The 19973-nt window shown below is 39.8% G+C and overlaps 1 protein-coding gene across 1 annotated transcript in view; it reads left to right on the plus strand.

The window, feature by feature from the left end:
• USH2A (usherin) overlaps positions 1-19973 on the plus strand; it is a 795295-nt gene that overhangs the window by 704566 nt on the left and 70756 nt on the right. The window contains exons 61-62 of the mRNA XM_068538548.1: positions 10794-11021; positions 15403-16919. Coding sequence (XP_068394649.1) covers positions 10794-11021; positions 15403-16919 — 1745 coding nt within the window. The remainder of the gene's footprint in view (positions 1-10793; positions 11022-15402; positions 16920-19973) is intronic.

A 19973-nucleotide genomic window follows, 5' to 3' on the forward strand; every position in this document is an offset into this window, starting at 1 on the left:
GGTAATTTAGACCATTTGGATTTTAGTTTCAACTACAAAATTAGGCTTTTGGAGTAGAGTCCAGTTATAATTTTTTGACTCTTTACCCTTAATTAAAAGTTTTACTAATAGGACTTATGTATACATGGATATTTCATATTTAATCACCAGTACTATGCGTGTGTCTATCAAAAGTTGGAAATATAAGACTCCTTTCTTCGTTGCATAAAAGTTCAAACAAATCTTTGATTAATCTTTAATTGGAACTGTCAGTTAAAGCCAAGTATAATGCAGTTAAGTGGTACAGTATAGTTCGTGAACCCCTTAGAGTCCCAGAAACTTTTTCAGGGATCTGCCAGGTTAAAAATATTTTCATAATAATATAAAGACATTATGTGTGTTTTTCACTCTCATCCCCTCACAAGTGTACAGTGGAGTTTTCCAGAGGCTACATTATGTATGATGATGCTTTTTCTCTGCTGGTTAATAGAATATGTGCTTCTGTGTTCTTTTCCTTTAATATTTTCTCAATTTAATTTTTTATATAGCAAATATTGGTAGATATAAATCACAGAAACAAAAGCTTTTGGGGATCTTCTATTATTTTTAAGAAGTAGGGCTCCTGAGACCAAAACATTAGGACCACTGATGCAGTTGACAAGAACATTTGAACTCAATATAGTACAGGAATAAAAGCATAACCCTGCCACTTACTAGAACTGTGACTCTGGGCAAGTTACTTATCTAAGCCTCAGTTTCCTTATCTGTAATATTACCACCCTCAGAGCTTTGTTGTGAAAATGAAATGAGATTATGCATGTAAAGTCCTTTTTACACCAGGTCTGACACAGTAAAAGCAAAAACTTTGATCAAAAATAATGATCCTGTCTTAGGAAGGATACACAAGAAAATGGTAAACTGATAACTTTTGTCACCATTGGGCAGGGAACTTGTCATTGTATCCTCTTCACATGGAAGTCACAATTTATCAAAAGTAATGATTTAATAAAAACTCTAAAAAAATGTTTTAATTACCTTGTTCCTAATAGGTAAAGGCCTTGTTCATTTCTGATGAAACTTTACTGTTCCAAATTTTATCTCTGAAAAGAGCTTGACGTACAATGATGGTAGCTCTTAGTATAAACATTGTTTTGCTGTGAAGGCTACAGCCAACTCCAAGTTAGTTGGCTGATACCCAAGCATACTCGTATCACTTTGCCGCACACAGAATTTTAGCTAACCTAGTTTCCACATGCAAAGCGAAAAGTCCTGATTTCTAAAAACTAGTATACCTCTCCTACATCATCAATCTCTCTCTCGTTATTGGAGAATTCCCATCAGTATACACACATGCTCTAGCATCTCCCTTGTTTTTTAAATGGGATCCCACAGGCCTCTCCAGCTACCATCCTATTTCCCTGTTCTCCTTCACAGCCAAACTTCTCAGAAGACTTATGTTACTATTCTGTTTCTACTTCTACACATCTGGTTGTCCCTTCCTCCCACTCCATCGGATTTCTGTTGGCTCTACTTCCAAAGTATAAGTCCACTCAGTTAGTTTCATCTCTGTCATTATCACACCACTCCAAGCCACTGTCGGCCCTCCCTGGACTTCTGCAAAAGCCACTCCCTCTTGACCCCCATTATCTACTGAATTGTGTTCCCCCAAAATTCATATGTTGATTCCCTAACCCCCAATGTGACGTTATTTAGAAATAAGGACTATAGGGAAGTAATTAGGGTTAAATGAGGTTGTAAGAGTGGGACCCTAATCTGATAGGACTGGTGTCCTTATAAGAAGAGGAAGAGACACAAGAGATCTCTCCCTCTTTCCATGTGCACAGAGAGCAAAGCCATGTGAGGACACAGTGAGAAGGCAGCTGTCTACAACCAGGAAGAGAGGCCTCACCAGAAACCCTGATGGCACCGTGATCTGGGTGTTCTAGCCTCCAGACTGCAAGAATATAAATTTCTGTTTTTAAGCCAGTCTGGTATTTTTGTTATGGCAGCCTGAGTAGACTAATACAACCCCCTACATATATTTTTCACAAAGCAGCCATAATGATCTTTTTTTATTTATTTTTATTGAAGTACACTTGATTTACAATGTGTTAGTTTCAGGTGTACAGCAAAGTGATTCAGACATATATAGATACACATATATAGATAGATAGATAGATAGACATGCTTTTTCAGATTCTTTTCCACTGTAGGTTATTACAAGATATTGAATATAGTTCCCCATGCTATACAGTACGTCCTTGCTGATTATCAATTTTATATATAGTAGTGTGTATATTTTAATCCCAAACTCCTAATTTATCCCTCCTCACTACCTTTCCCCTTTGGTAACCATAAGTTTGTTTTCTATGTCTGTGAGTCTGTTTCTGTTTTATAAATAAGTTCAGTTGTACCATTTTTTAGATTCCACATATGTGATATCATATAATATTTGTCTTTGTCTGACTTACTTCACTTAGTATGATAATCTCTAGGTCCATCCATGTTGCTGCAAATGGCATTATTTCATTCTTTTTTATGGCTGAGTAATATTCCATTTTGTGTGTGTGTGTGTGTGTGTGTGTGTGTGTATGCCACATCTTCTTTATCCATTCATCTGTCCATGGACATTTAGGTTGCTTCTGTGTCTTGGCTATTGTAAATAGTGCTGCTATGAACACTGGGGTGCATGCAGCTTTTTGAATTAGAGTTTTCTCCAGATGAATGTGCAGGAGTGGGATTGCTGGATCATATGGTAAGTCTATTTTTAGTTTTTGAAGGAAGAATGATCTCTTTAAAACCTAAATCAAATTGTGTCACTCCCTTGCTTAAAGGCCTTCAATAATTTGCCACTGAAATTAACATCAGACTCTAACTCTTACCTTGGCCTAAAAGATATCCACCATCTGGCACCTGCCCATCACTTTGACCGTGCCTCGGGCCATCCTCCCTCTCACTCACAGGCCTCACTCACACCAGCTTCTCTCTGCCAGCAAAAATCTCAAGTTCATCCTTCTGCCTAAAAGTTCCCCCCTGGTTTTTCACATGGTTTCTTCTGTAGTCTTGCCTACATGGAACTTCCTCAAGGATCTTCACCCACCTTTCTTAAACCAAGACTCAGTCTTCCCCACCACCTAAAAAACACTAGTTCATCACTCTAATTATTTCCTTCATAATTTGTCACAGCTTCTAATTCTCTCTCTCTCTGTCTCTGTCTCTCTCTCTCTCTCTCTCTCGCCCACTCACTCCCTCTCTCACCATTTTGCCTGTATAAATGTAGGACTCCTTACATTTTTCCTCCTTACAATGTAAGACTCAGGAGGGTATGTCCTTGTCTCCCGTGCTTTCTGCTGTGTCCTCAGAGCTTAGGAGGGTGCCTAGTACACAGGAAACCTTCAATAAATATGTGTTTAATCAAGGATTGAATAAACATAAGACTGGCTGGAATGAATGAAATTCTGTTCAATGCAGTTTAGTACAGTTTTACTAGTATTGCCATAAAATAGATTGCCAGAGTGGAATTGCTGGGTCACAGAGTATGCACAGTTTTAATTTTGATAGATCAGAAGGACTGCTTTTTAATATTTAGTGTGACTGATTTGCCACTTTAAAATTTAATTATCACAAATTTAATTTTTTTCCCTCTTCTCCTTTGAAAAATGAGCCATTTCAAAACCTTTCTTTTTTCTCCCCAATGTTTTATGGTAACTGAGGCTTCATCATTCATTTTGCAAGAACCCTAGCTTTTGTTTTATATTGATAGATTAAATTGATAGAGCCCATTTATCTATAAAGAAAACTTCTGTGTGTTGAATATTCTTTTTGCATTGACCCCCGCATTACAAAATGAATGATGTACTTCAGTGAGAGAAAAAAATACCCCCTTTTTCACATGTCATTCTTCTTCTCTGAATGTGGATATTTGTGGAAGACACAAAAGTGCACACAGCACTAACACATGAAAACTCTAAGCTGAACGTTTTAAATTTGAAATTTACAATTGTTACAACAAATGACCCCTGACTAATCAGTTATATAACAATACATATCACAATTACTTAACGGGAGGATATGCATTTATACTTTCTTGAAATCTTTCCAATTGAGCCCTCTGACATTAGTTAGAACCCATAGCTAGGAATGCTTTCACACTTGTTTGAACTTTTGAATTAGCTTCATTCTATTTTGTTGTCATCAACAGTATCCCTAAACTTTTCCAGCTGCCTTCTAGCTGTTTAATGTGTATAAAGTATAAGGGTATGGATGGTTCCACACAAACATGTCCCCACTACCAGCAAAAACCATAAACCAGGTACATGTGATTCAGGACAGAGGACAGTATAATTGTCTTCAATTCAGGCCAGCTGTTGTAATCCCCACCTTGACTTCAATCAAAACACAAACACTGTGTAAAGAATAATTTCAAATTTTGAAATGGAGCAAATATTCAATAACATTTTTTTAAATCTTATTCCTTTTTTTAAATGTTATCATGTTTTAATTTATAGGAGCAGAAATTTTGTCTCTGAAGATTATGAGCTGAACAGGCACACATTTGGCCTGATTATATACAGTTGAGGAATAATGGCTTCCACCTCTTTGTACAACTGCCATAGTCACTCATGTATAATATCTGTGACCATGGGCATTTTTATGTCAACACTATTTACAATGTTCCAATTGTAAATTTACAATGTATAGCATATCTATTTTCTCTCTTTTTTTAATTGAAGTATAGCTGATTTATAATGTTGTGTTAGTTTAAGATATGCAGCAAAGTGATTCAGATATATATACATGTATTCTTATACATATATATATGTATTCTTTTCAGATTCTTTTCCCTTATAGGTGATTTAAAAATATTGAGTAGATTTCCCTGTGCTATACAGTAGGTCCTTGCTGATTATCTATTTTATATACAGTAGTGTGTATATTTTAATCCCAAACTCCTAATTTACCCTTGTTGTTCATCTATTTTATATTTAGTAATTTGTATCTGCTAATCCCAAACTCCTAATTTATCCTTCCCTGCCTCCCTTTCCCCTTTGGTAACTATAAGTTTGTTTCCTATGTCTGTGAGTTTATTTATGTTTTAAGTTCATTTGTATCTTTTTTTTAAGATTCCACATATAAGTGATACCGTATGATATTTGTCTTTCTCTGTCTGGTGTACTTCACTTAGTATGATAATCTCTAGGTCCCTCCATGTTGCTGCAAAATCTTATTCCTAAGAAAATACTCTCCTATTACCTTTTACATGGCAGTCTATACTTTATTGGCTGAATAATAATTAAATGAATGAATGAATTCATCTTAACAGATTTATTATTTTATCAGTCACTAACCATGACCTACACCACGACAGGCAAAATTTAAACGTTCTTCCATTATTCCTTCGAATTGCATGGTAGAGTTCTGTTGTTCATTGTTTCCTAACAAATGTAGTCCAGAACCTTTAGGGTGACATTCACAGCCCTGTCCAATCTTACAACCAGTCTCTTCCCTTCCTTAATCCCCACTATTGCCCTATATCCACAACCCTTCAGCTACGTTCAACTCAGCTCTGTTCCAAATGTATCCTGCATTTTTTCCTTCTGTTCTTTCTTCCAATCCCTCACACATTTTCATCTACTCAAACTCTACATCTTTGCTGTCCTATATCAGATGCCAACAAAGTTTTCCCCAGCTCCTCACCTCCTTCTTTCCCAATTAGAAGTATGTATCTCTTCAGTATTTCCCTGATTTCCCTGGCACTCAGTATAGCATCTACTACACTCTGAATTGTGTGCATCTGTATATATTGTTGATCTGCTCTATTAGATTATAAGCTCCTAAGCGTCAAAAGCCTGTGCTCTCCATCTTGTATCCCCACACCAACTTTACCGAATCTTGTACGTATCAGATGCTCAAAAGGATTTAAAGAATTGAATGGAGCTGCTGGCCAACAATATAAAATGTTTCCCCTGACCATTTTGGCAGCTCTGTCTTGCCACTTAGCAATGACACCTAACATAGACACACTGTTCACACACATGACAATAGATCATGAACCCAAAGGGTATTTTCTTCTACCTTTCTTGTACTGTCAGTCGATCTTTCATTCTGGAGCAACTCTGCATGTATGTGTGTGTCATCAAAAAATGTCTTCTTTGTCCCACCAGCCAGGAGCTCTGTAGACAGGGATGGCACCCATAAAGTCAGTATACATGTGAAATCAGTGGAAATTTTCTGACTATGTTAACATTTTTCAGGCTTGGAAGTCCATGCTTAGATAACCATGGATAAGCACTCAAGGTTGATATTTGGGGCTGGGTAACAAAGAGGGCATTTCTGTATTAAGACTGATTGGATTTTTACAAAATAAGTACTAGATAGAAATATGTTGATGAACTTTTGGAGAACTCAAAAATTAACTTTATGAATGGGAAGGAATATAGATTGACAATGCCTCAAATTATCTGGCTTTCAGAAATCTAGAAAAATATTTTGTGTTGATTTTTTATGCACTAAAATATATAAAAGTCATCCAATTGACTGGATGTACTTGGCTCAAAGCCATGAATTTCAGGTGATGCTAAATGAGAACTTTTCTTATTCCTCATGTTTCAGTTGTAACTAAACCAGAAGCTTGTCAATAACCATTCCTTTATTTTATCATTATGACAAGATAAACTGTAACTTATGATAAAACTGAGAAGCAGCATCCAAGTGGTTCAACTGAAGAAAACAAAAGTTAATATATTTAAATCTAGATTTCCCTGAAGCTCTCTGTGCAAAATAAGCAAACTTTCAATATGAGGTATTCTCTGGGTCTTGGCATTCATGAGAATTAAGGAGGCAAAGGAATCCTACAACCAGGTTAGGATTTATAAGCAAATAGTCACCCATTTTTAAATACAGAGCCCAAGATAAGGGGTGAAGCCAGAAGAAACCCCATTGGCTGGAAATGAAGTTGATGGTGACCAGGAAGATTAACCCCTTCCAAAATGCAATAAGCACACATAAGACTCTGTTGATGAACACAGCAGTGCCGAGACATCACTGTTTTAGTTCATTACCAGGAGCAGGGTAAAAAGAGTCCTTAGGGCCAAGGTAAATGGGTTCAGTGAAAATGCACCTTAAAGACCAGAGGGAAGGCTCTGGAAACTGCTGGATCATCAGATCAATGGACTCAAAGATGACTAAGTTAGGTTGCTTTATGCAGTTTAAACATTTGTGCAGGGAGTCTCCCCACGCAGCCTTTTATTGACAGCTACAGATCAATGGTAATTTTTGATCATTTTCAACCTACATAAACCTATTGACCCCATGGCCACCTTTGGGGCACTTCAAGTAATCAAAAATAATCAGAGGAGATGGTGTAAAATTGTCTGACTGCTGAAGACTCCAAGTAGTTTCACGTGCCCCCAGGAGCAGAGTTGAGAGGTTAAAGTGTAGTTCAAATTGCCAGCAGAACCTCAACTGGCAGAGTGTTCCAGAGAGTCTTGTCTTTATGTCTCATAAAAGGACTCACTGATTTGTATCCAGACTCTGACTCTTATGCATATCAGTTTAAAGACAAAAAGCTTAATTCTCATTGGAAGTATTAGATTGCAGAGAACGGATTATTCCTCTTTTCCTTTGTTGAGTCATTCTTTTCTTCGGCTGCCTAACAGAAGTGGCTAATATACTTTTAGAATTAAAAAAAAAAATTAGGAATATTGTGTGGCTGTAGACATGGACAGGACAAAGACAAAAGGGAAGAAGGTATAAGTAGGTAGCCCAAAGGTCAGGGATAACAAAAATATATATATAGATCTCAAAAGAATCAGTAGGACAGAAAAGGGAAATAACAAACAAAACAATGACAATGAAAAGAAAAAAGTAAGAGTATTGAATTAAGATAATCTCCAGAGGGAAGGAAGAAAAGGGGCAGCAGCAGAGCGAAAAGAAGGAAAAGTTTTTAATGAGGACTTCTCCCAGTCAGTGGGACAGAATGCTCCATCCCCAAAGGAAGGAATGGAATCCAAATCATGTAAAGTCAACAGTGCTCAAGCAAATATTCTGAATTTAAGGAAAATCACAAGTAACTGAGTAAACAAACAAGACTCAACCCAATCCATAGAGTGAACTGTGCCCAGATTTTACAGGTGGATTCTAAAATAGTGAACTCGGGTTAGAAATCCATTCAGGGAAGAATAATATAAAGGATTTCCTAAAATGTCAAAGAATAAATCGGTTAGGGATTGTCTTGCCATTTTGAAGTTTTCTTTATTTTTTATATGGACTTAACTAAATATTGACAAAAAGTATGGCTGTCACTGAGGTTTATTTAAAGCATGTGTGTGTGTGTTGTAGTTTTGCAGAAATGACAAGTTGACATAATATGAGAACTTGTCTCCGTATAAATTTATGATATAAAAATTCTCCTTCACATTTCCTGTACATTTATGATATGTGATTATTTCTATTTTTTAAGAAGATATATAGACCAAATTAAGCAAAACAACTGTTGTAATCACCTTTTGTAGGAGTCTACATGTAAACACTTCTGTGTCAGGCATGCATGAACTTCAACTTGAGACCTGCAGGTCATATTTCCACATTAGTTGGTGGAGGTTTTGAAGCCAGAGCATTTTCAATACTTCTGCTTTCAAGGATCTGGCTATAAATGTTTATTAAAAGAATCTATAATGAAATCAGTTTTGTTATTTTTTAAATGGTTGCCTGGAGTGTGTTGGATGACTGAATGTCAGTTGTTAATCATTGAGCGCTCATGGTATCGAAAGTGCTTGATAGTATTGCCATCTAGGGGCTGAATGGAATTCTCAGCTCTGAAATAAACTGTAATTGAGCAGGTGCTGCTATTGACAATATACATATGTTTTTGCTTTATAGCCCACATGCTTTTCGTGTTTCTTATGACAAAAGCTATCTCTAAATGTCCCCCAGCAGCCTACCTATTTTTATATATAATCTGTTAGAGGTGATTACTATTTGCTTTGGATCTGATGCTTTTTTGGCATCTATTACTGAATATTCTGAACAAAGAATTGTTCTTTTTTGCATTATTAATCTTGCCCATGTTTGCCCTATTTCCACAGAAAAGGAATCATTTATCAGAAAAGAATGTTTGTAATCGGGACTTGTAGCATATTCAGCTTTAATATTCATTATGGTCATTCTATTTCTGTGCTATATTTATTCTAAAAGACCAATCCAGTGTTGTTGGAGAAATAAGTTTTAAATATTTATGATCTAACTTTTAATATTTTAAAAAAGAGAAATTAGTATTTCTGTAAAATTTTTTCAGAGTCTGGTCGCTTAGCAAATGTTTAAATATTAAAAGATTTCAAGAGTTCAGCATGTAATATCATAATAGGACCTTACTGAAACAGGAAAATTGACTTTACAAGTTTTTGATAAGTAAAGGAAATTATATTTCCTCTGCTTGTGTTTAACACATAATAAGAAACATTAACTAATAGAAACTTATAAAACTTATAACCAAGAATGTGGGGAAATGGTGTCAAAAATTATTTCTACGGTGTGTTTTGGTTTTGTCTAACCAGTTTTTTTTGAAAGTGGTTCAGTTGGATTTTGCCACCTGGTTTTAGATTTTATTCAAAATGAGATTTGGATGCCCTCAAATTAGAAAGAATTTCCATACGCATAACTTTGTCTGTTGCTTTCGGGTACCTACTCTCAGAAATAACTTCCTCTTCCTCATCTCATATTCCTCTTCCTGTGCCCACCAAGAAAAGGACAACTGAAGACTATCTGTCACATTTAAGCATCAAATAAACCAAAGCTGACCTCACATACCATTAAGTGTATATATGCTATTAAACCAGTAAAAACTTCTTCGTGATTATTCACGTCCAATGGGTATGGTACACAACAGAAAGTGTCTGTGTGTGTGTGTGTGTGTTTACCTATATACACATTACTGGTCCACTTGCAGACATAATTCCTATCTGTAAACAGACACTTCCATCCAACCCAGATGTAGAAAGAGCACCCTGGGCTCTTCCAAAACATTAGGATTCTTAGGTCCAGTTTAATTATGCAAAATATGGTTAATGCTGCTGTCCAAGCAGGAAAAAAACTAATTACGCTATCCCTCATTTTTTTTTTCTTTTAAATTAACAAAGACCAAATACTCAAAGCCCAGCTAACAATTCCTTTTGGTAAATTTCAGAGTTTTAGTTAGGGTGTTTTTAACAAATGAGAATATTTTCACATTGATATTAGCAGTAGACTGCTCTCAGGGTGCTTGTGCATTTATAGTTCAGTTGGTTTATTGTTATTTTCTTGTGTTTGTTTTATTGTCTTTGTAAAATGTAAATACACACCAAGAGAATGAGAGAGGGGGGAGATGGGGAGAGTCTTACTTAAAAAATAGTGTCGGGGTTTAATGAGAGAGAATTAGCGTTGTTCAGGTTCAATTTCCAAATCCTTAAGACTATTCCAGACTCTGCCACTCAACTTGGTACCACTGATTTCCATCATGAGCTGGATGCTACACTGACCTGAGACATCATAGATTTTTTTAATTGTTTTTGTAATATATTGCATCCCTTGGGTCGCAAGCTCTGAAAAGGCAAGGATCCTATCTGATCCAAGCTGTGTGTGTGTGTCTGAAATCACACAACATTAGGTAATATATTTAGCATGTGAAGAACAAGAAAAAACCATATTGTTTTCTTAATAATTCAAAACTCTGTTGTGATATTTGTGCTGCCATTGGTGAGGCGTCTTGGCCAAAGAATGACCTTCCAGCAACTGGCAGAAGTTTCCAAAAGGAAACTAAACTGTTCATTTTCTTCCAGGGAACAAGCCATCAAGCCCACCTGTTCGGGTTAGAACCCTTCACCACATATCACATTGGTGTTGTGGCCACAAACCAGGCAGGAGAAGTTTCAAGCCCCTGGACTCTTGTTCGAACCCTAGAATCTTCCCCCAGTGGACTGAGCTACTTTACAGTGGAGCAGAAAGAGAACGGCAGGGCATTGCTACTGCAGTGGTCAGAGCCTGTAAGAACCAATGGTGTGATTAAGGTAATGTCTACCCTGAATATGCGATCATGTTTGGTATTCCACAGATAAATAGATGAGCCCTGACATGCCATCAGGTCACTGTGGGAAAACTCCCTTCACAGTCTGGTTAATTCTTCCTGATAGTTCCTCCGGGCGCTTAATCATAGATCAGAGAAAACTAGCTCACATGTGTTAAGCTTCCTATGAACCCAACGCTGTCTAAGCACTCTCTATGGATTATCTCATTTAATCCGCACATCAGCCCTACTCTGTAGGTACCACTAAACCTCACTGGGCACATAAAAGCTAAATCACTGTCCGAGGCTAAATAACATTGCGACGATCGAATCGGGATTTGAAGCCAGGAAGTCACGCCAAAACGGAACTCTAAATGACTATGTTCCTATTGCCTCCTGAATTGTCCTGCCCAGCTCTTTGCTTAAGCTTTGCCTAATTTGCACTTTGAGCAGAGCTCACTCAGCAGGAAACAGGAAGCCCCACGTGTCTGCTAAGTCCACGATGTCCCTACGTAGCCATGAGAAGCAGTGTTATTAATGCCACATCTAACCCCAGCTTCACCAGTCTGTGAACGCCCAAATAAGGTTTCCATTATTATCCACATTTAGATGCTTTGAACCGTCACCCACATAAGAGGCAGCATTGCCACCCTTCTGATGTTCTTCTCCAAGGCTGGTGGCAACTCAGCTGTCCATCTATTACTGCCTCTGCCTCTAGTCTCCTCTGGCCCTGGACCACCACTCAGGCCCTCATCAATCGCCTCGTGCAGGCTGGGACTGCAGAACTCCCACCCCCTGCAGATGCTATAGACACTCTGCCTCTCCTTTACCACTCCCTCTCAAGGTGGCAAAGACTCCCCCACTAATTCCACATCAAACATCTAAGACTAAGCTGTGACTTTTGATAAACCTTCCCTGAAAACCCCATAGTGGGATGCTGGCAGGAAATTACCTACAGCAGTGACTTAGATCTGTAACTAGAGCTCACAGGCCCAGGCCCATCCTCATGGACCTCCCTGGGCTGCCTCACTGTCTGGTACGGTGGCCATCTCTCTGCCCACCTCCAGGTATGCTACAAGTAGCAGAAGCAAGCTGCTTTCTACCAGCCCCTGACATGTGACCGAGCCAGACTTTGCCTACTCTAGGACAGGAGGCTGGAGCCTTAGGAACCATGGCCTTAAAATCCAAGCCTCAGCCCTAAGTTCCCCATCAGAGAAAAGAGTATCTCTTTCACACCCATCAAAGCACCCCTCCTTGTGAGTGTTTATTTCCCATCCCAGTGTCTGCCTCTTCCTGGAATGATTGACAATAGAAATATCTACTCCTTTTACGTGCATTTGTGTTTCACCAAATATTTATTGAGGCTTCTACTAAGTGCCAGGCAATTACTCAGGAGTGAACAAGACAGGCAAGGTCCCTGCTGTCACAGACCTTGTGTGTGTGTGTGAAAACATGAACAGTGGGGCTACAGAGAGGCAAACAAAAAGCTAGTATGCAAACCAGAGAATTTCAGAGAGTGGTGAACGCTATAAAGAAAATTAAACAGAATAATGTAATTATGCCTGCTCGGGCTATTTTAGCATGGATGATCATTTGAATTGAGTTGACATTTGAGCTGAGCCCTGAATGACAAGACAGAGTCAGTCATGTGAAGATACGAGAGCAAAATGTTTGGACAAAGTGAACAGCAAATGCAAGGCCTGAAGCCAGGGATGAACTTGGTTTCTTCACATCAAGGGAAGAAAGCCAGTGTGGTTGAAGCTTAGGAGGGTTGGGGAGGAAAGATGATACTAGAAGAGATTCAAGGGATTGGTAAAAGGTGGATTGTGCTCAACCTTGCGGGCTGTGATCAGGAGCTTGGGATTTATTCTGAGTGTGATGAAAAACTACGGAAGGGTTTAGGCAAAGGAATAGGACAATCAAATTTGTTTTTCCAAATTACTCTGGCTCCTATGTAGGAAATGGGTTATAAGGAGACCAGTGGAGTTTGGAATCTGTTAAAGAAGTCAGGGTAGAATTGACTGTGGCTTGAATTAGAGTGGGAGTTGAGACGGTCGAGAAATGTGAGTGGATTGGGGATGTATCCAGAAGGTAGAGATGACAAGATTTGTTAATGGACTGAATGTGATACATGAAGGAAAAGTAGTACTTCAGAATGACTTCTGGATTTTGGCCTTGAGTCATTGACTGGGAAGGGAAGGCTGGAAGATGTACAGGTTTGAGGGGATAAGTAGGCAGTTGGAAGTACAAGTCTAGAACACTCGAGAGAGTTCTTCATGAAGATATATGTATTTGGAATTCATTAGCAAATGAGTAGTATTCAAACCCATGGGCCTGGAGGACATCACCTATGGAGAGAATATAACTAGAGATGAAGAGAGCCTGGGATCAAGCCCTGGGGAATACACAAATTTGGAGGTCAAGAGTATAGAGAGGAGCTGTCAAGGCACATGAGGTAGAAGGAAAAGTAGATGAGAGGGATGTCCCAGAAGGGAACAGAAAATGTGCCAATGGTGTTGAGAGATCCAGTAACATGAGGGCAGAGATGTGACCCTGTATTTGGAAACCAGGAGGTCACTGTGATCTTGACAAGAAAATCAAGTGTTGAAATGGGAAACCCGGTTGGGATGGTTTGAGGGAATAGGATGGCAACTCTTCAAAGAAGTATAGATGGAAAGAAAAAACAGAGAAATGGGGCAGGAGCCAGGGGACTATGGTGTCAAGAAGTTTTATTCAAAAATCAGTGAAAGATCCTACAGTACATTTAAATGCTGATGGAAATAACCCAGTAGAGGGAGATAAATCAGTGAAGCAAGAGATAATGAGAATAATTGCAAGAGTGAAATCTGTAGGAAGGAGGAGAGGACAGGATCCAGAGCTCAGGTGGACTTCAGTGGGGGCAGAGATACTTCATCCATAGGAAAAGGAAGGGAGGCAAATAGGGTACGTCTAGATTCACATGCATATGGCAGTGATAATCTATAACATGAGAACATTCCTGTCTGACTGCCTCTACTTTCCTCAGTCAAATATGTGGTTATGTCAACAACCACCTGTGAGGGAGAGAAGGGGGTATTGGCCATTAGTGGGGAAAGGAGAAGATATTTCTTACTTTGGAAAATGAGAGAGCAAACATATGGTTTTATAGTTGGTAATCATCTATTTAAAAGTTATGGTAAGAAATTTAAACTGAGACCAGTCAATATATTTGAGAGCTTTTCTCCAAACCCAGTTAGAAGCTAAGGTCCAGAGGGAGAGCTGAATTTAACACTAGTTAGAGATTTGCCAGGTGAATATGGGGGAGGGGACAGAGAATCATAGAGACTTTCAAATTGATTGTGGAATCTAAGCTGTCTTCAGAAAATACTCTATTCCCCTTCCCTCAGGGATATGATCTTGCCCTGAGACCCCAACAAGAAAATCACACCAAAATACAATAGTCCAACATAAATAGATTTCCAGATTTAGGCTATTTAATCTTAAATAACATTAAAGTATATCAACAATCCAGGAACAACCTGTGGGAAGATTTGTCTCTCAAGGGACTCTGGTATTTGTCCATCTCATCTTAGGAGACATAATCATAGGGTCACGACCATGTACAAGAAGGTCTCCTGTCTCTCAGGTACATTGAAACGTGAAAAGATGGGGAACCATCATTCAAAAACATCTACATTCAAGTTAAGTTACTTCTCATCTTCCCCAAAGAACAATGAATAATATGGGTTGGAAAATTGCTCTACATTTGTATCATGAGCATTCGGATGGTTTTCCCTGGAACAAAAGAATACTTTGCTCCAAAGAAGCCATCTATTCTTCTATAACTGGTAAGAGAAAACAGGGTGGTTTTTCCATTTTCTGGTCATCAGTTTGTACCTATGTTTTTGTATACGTGTATAACATATATATGTACCTATGTACATGCATGTGTGCCCACACCAGACACTCACACATTTTTCCGCCCTGGCACCCTGGTACAAATGATTAAGCATTATAATTCCATTTCCCAGTAAATGCTGTGGCAATAGACAATGTGGATAGGCCCTAGTTAGCCTACTCAGGGTGAAATCAGAAGCACTTAATTTTTATAAAATGGGGAATTTGAATACTATTCCCCACTTCTAAAAAATAAAAATGGGAGGAAACCCCATGAGCACTCTTTAAGTCAACGAATTAATTTCAGTAACTCTTAGCTTTTAGATATATGCTTACATGATATCCAACCTTAAAAAAAGAAAAAGCAAAGATCACATTCCCAAAATTCATATCAGAATGCTTCTTCTGGGTTCGGATCATCAAGGTGAGGAATAGAGGGCAGAAGGGGTTAAAAGGGACGAAATAGTGACACCAAGAAATCATATGCTTTGTTTCCCATCTTCCTGCAGACGTACAATGTCTTCAGTGATGGTGTCCTGGAGTACGCAGGCCTGAATCGTCAATTTCTCTTCCGACGCCTGGACCCCTCCACGCTCTACACGCTGACGCTGGAGGCCTGCACCAGGGCGGGCTGTGCACACTCGGCACCCCAGCCTCTGTGGACAGAAGAAGCCGCACCCCAGTCTCAGCTGGCTCCCACCATCCAGTCTGTGGGGTCCACCAGCGTTGAGCTGAGCTGGTCAGAGCCCGTTAACCCAAACGGAAAGATAATTCTCTATGAAGTGATTCGCAGATGCTTCAAGGGAAAAGCTTGGGGGAATCAGACAATCCAGGACGATGAGAAAATTGTTTTCACAGAATATAGTACTGAAAGGAATACATTTATGTATAATGACACAGGTCTGCGGCCATGGATGCAGTGTGAATATAAAATCCGCACTTGGAATTCAGCAGGCCATACCTGCAGCTCTTGGAGTGTGGTAAGGACCAGGCAAGCACCTCCAGAAGGCCTCTCTCCACCTGAGATAGCCCAGGTATCTGTGAATCCCCCCAAACTGATGATTTCCTGGATCCCGCCAGCACAGCCTAATGGCGTTATCCAGTCCTATAGGCTTCAAAGGAACGAAGTGCTCTATCCTTTCAGCTTTGATGCTGTGACTTTCAATTATACTGATGAAGCGCTGCTTCCTTTTTCCACGTACAGATATGTAGTCACAGCCTGCACCAGTGAGGGCTGTTCCACCAGCACACCTACCAGCATCACAACCCTTGAGGCTGCCCCTGCAGGGGTCAGCCCTCCAGCTCTTTGGACCATCAGCGCCACTCAAATCAATGTATCTTGGTCACCACCATCAATTCAAAATGGAGAGATCACTCAGTATTTACTCAGATTGGATGGTAAGGAGTACCTTGCTGGGCAGAACCTGTCCCTGTTGGTTTCCCACCTGCAGCCTTCCACGCAGTATAATCTCTCCCTAGTGGCCTGCACCAATGGAGGTTGCACAGCTAGTGTTGCAGAGTCTGCCTGGACAATGGAGGCCCCGCCACAAAACATGGACCCTCCAAGACTACAAGTCACGGGCTCAGAATCCATAGAAATCACCTGGAAACCACCAGGAACCCCAAATGGCCAGATCAGAAGCTATGAACTTAGGAGGGATGGAACCATTGTCTATACCGGCCTGGAAACTCGCTATCATGATTTTACTCTCGCCCCAGGTGTGGAGTATGGCTACACAGTGATGGCCAACAACAGCCAAGGGGGTGTTTTGAGTCCACTAGTCAAAGATCGAACCAGCCCCTCAGCACCTTCAGGGATGGAGCCTCCAAAATTGCTGGCCAAGGGCCCTCAGGAGATCTTAGTGAGCTGGGACCCCCCAGTAAGGACAAACGGTCATATCATCAACTACACCCTCTTCATCCGTGAGCTGTTTGAAAGAGAAACAAAAATCGTACACATAAACACAACTCATAATTCTTTTGGTACACGGTCATTCATAGTAAACCAGCTGAAGCCATTTCACAGGTAGGTAACTGACTCTGGGTTTCCTGAGAACAGGCCACTGCCCCTTTCTATTACGTGAGCCCTCGGTCAGTCCCAGTGAAGACTCTAACAGCAAGATGTGTGACATGCCCAAGCCCCATCCATTTAACCATCCAAGTGGGCTGACTACATCCTCATCCAGCCCAAACCTGCTTGATTACTTCTGGAGAGCAAAATTCTTGCAGGTGACATTTTGAGAGTCAGTTTTTTAGAAATGTTTGCAATTCATCACAATGCCTGGAACCAAGTAGTGGAGAGATAGGGCCACTTCCCTGAGTCTGGTCCCTCCTGGAGACATGCCAGCCCCTGGTCAGTTCTGAGAACCCCAATGCGGTTATCTAAACTAGGCTGTGAGGAAAAGGAGTATTATTTTAAAGAATGAAAAAAGGGGCCGTCATTGAGAGCTATTGCCAGCCAGAGTTGGACTGATCCAAAATTTGTTCTGGGGCCAGCCCTCCTTATTGGATCCAGCACATCTTCCAGGGATAATGAGGCTCCTCTGACTATTTCCCCAGCCCTTCAGTCAGCTCTGATCTCATGGTTTCTTGGGACGGCGCCACTTTGCCAGCTCCTCTTTTCTTAGTGGTCCCCTCTGAGCTCTCTGATGAGCAAGGGTGTGTGTTGTTTTCCACACAAAGGAATCTGACCACCAGCCCTCTTCCCATACCTTAAAGAATTGCTTGGCTTTTTTCCCCATCACATTTTAACTAACATACATCCCCAGAGAGAAGAGTAATAAAAGACATTTTATTCTTAAAATTTAGTAAAATGAACAGAACCATTTTAAAAGAATTAAAGGCTGAGTGTTGATTACCAACCACCATTGATAAAATTCATCTATTATTGTAATGTACTGATGTGTAGATTAGATCTCTCCTATAATTATCTCTGATATATAGTGCTGTTGAAATGGAACATTCGCAGTCTTATGCATCTCCTAGTGACAATTATTTAGGGTTGCATTAAATATTAAACAGTAATTAAAACTTCCGCAAGTATCTTCCATAGCTAATCCACATGCTCTGTGAGTTGGCTTTTATCTTACTCTGATGCAGGGCATAAAAAAGGCCCATGTTAGCTGCAGAGCTGTATATTTTATCCCGGCTTCCTCTTTACCTGACTGGTACTTGCATGTTTTAAAGATCATATCAGCTTGCTCCCTTCCAAAACTCTTATTCAAAAAGATTTCTAGGGGAAAAAAAAGTTTCTGGATGTGAGAGGGGCACTTTTCCCAGGTTGAAAAAAGAAAGTCTGATTTTTCTGAGAAACTTAGCCATGGGATTTAAGGCAATGAGAGATGTCCCTTCCCTGTCCACTCTCATCGAAGATGTAAGTGACATTAATGACTTAGAATACCAACGGAATATTACTCAGCCATAAATAAGAATGAAAATTTTGTCATTTGCAACAATATGAGTAGAGCTGGAGGGTATTATGCTTAGTGAAATAAGTCAGACAGAGAAAGACAAATACTGTATGTATTCACTTATATGTGGAATTTGAAAAATAAAACAAATGAATGGATATAACAAAAGAGAAACCGACAGTTACAGAGAATAAACTAGTGTTACCAGTGAGGAGAGGAGGAGGGGAGGGCAAGACAGGTGAGGGGGATTAAGACATACAAACTACTGGGTATAAAATAAATATGTGCATGTAATGTACAGCACAGGGAATATAGCCAATATTTTATAATAACTTTATATAGAGTATAAACAATAAAAACATCAAATCACACACACAAAAATAAAACCAGAATATGACTTCTATACGAAGTTGGGATTCATGTCGTTTGGGGTTTTTCCAGCAGATTAATGTTTACTGAGTACTGCAAATTATTGTGTCCTCCTTGGGGTACCCCCCAGATGGTCAGTAGGAAGAAGGATCCTGAGAATACCCTAAGAAGCAGGAGGAATCTGACCCAGAATTTTAAAACCACCAGAGATAATCCAGAAAACAAATAATCCAGGTGTGGAAAATCAAAACTGACTTCTCAGAATCGCTTAGAAGGCAGATCTGCCATTCACAGCTGTGGATCTGTTCACCAATAAACTGGCAGCCCATCGTGGTGTAAATGGGCATGGGAGGAGAGAGAGGGAAGGGGAAGCAGAAAAGGGAACTGGGAAACTCCCCAAAGGGAGAGAGAGGTGTAATTAAGAAGAGGGGAAGGGGAACAGAAAGAAAGCGAGGAAGTGGGCAGAAGGCAGTGATTATCTGGAAGAGAGAAAGCAGAAAGTAGAAGAGGGAAAAGGCTGGAAGCAAAGGAAATAAAGGGAGAAAGGGAGGTGCCTGGGGCTTGAGGGGAAATTCGGGGTGTCATAATATCATAAAAATTAGGGGCATGGAAAAGAGGGGGAAAGCACTTATTTGCAGCCATAGGCACTTAAGACTAACAAAAGCCCCTTTTGTTGGAAGGGAAAAATCCCTATTATGTAAATAGACCTTTCTCAGTGGCAGGAGACCCGCTATGAAGCAAAACATAATTGATGGGTTGAGTTTAACTGGATGGTGATAAGGTGTCTCCATGATTGATAATCTGGTGTGTAGCTGGATTAACTTTGGCCCCAGAAGTTCCCCATGTGGTGTAAGGGAGCCTGTTTTAAGATGTCAGGTATCAGGTGAGGGGATTTATTACCACAGAGACCTTGACTCCATGACGTTCCTTCCTGACCTGGAAACATTCCTGGGGAATCATTTAGCTCCAGCTGCAGAGAGAGGAGGAGCCCAGGGCTGCTGAAAACTCGTTCAAACTCCCAAGATCTGTATTCTCCCTCGCTGTGTTAAGGAACTCTACAGAGTACCAGAATTTTCCTGCTGGAGAGCATCTTGAAAGTGTATTGATTCTATACATTCCTGTTTAGGGAAGAATCGTGCCCACCCTTTCCAGACAGGTGAGCATCTTTCTTTAGTTTGGAAAGCCAGGAGGCTTGAAAATGTTCTAAAATTTCCATGGAAACATGACTTTGTTGTCCTTGAAAAGGGTTCATTGTAGGTAAGAATAAATATAAACATATCTGTCTTTTTGTCAGAAAACAC

The sequence above is a fragment of the Eschrichtius robustus genome, chromosome 3, assembly GCF_028021215.1.
Source record: "Eschrichtius robustus isolate mEscRob2 chromosome 3, mEscRob2.pri, whole genome shotgun sequence".
Classification (NCBI taxonomy): domain Eukaryota; kingdom Metazoa; phylum Chordata; class Mammalia; order Artiodactyla; family Eschrichtiidae; genus Eschrichtius; species Eschrichtius robustus.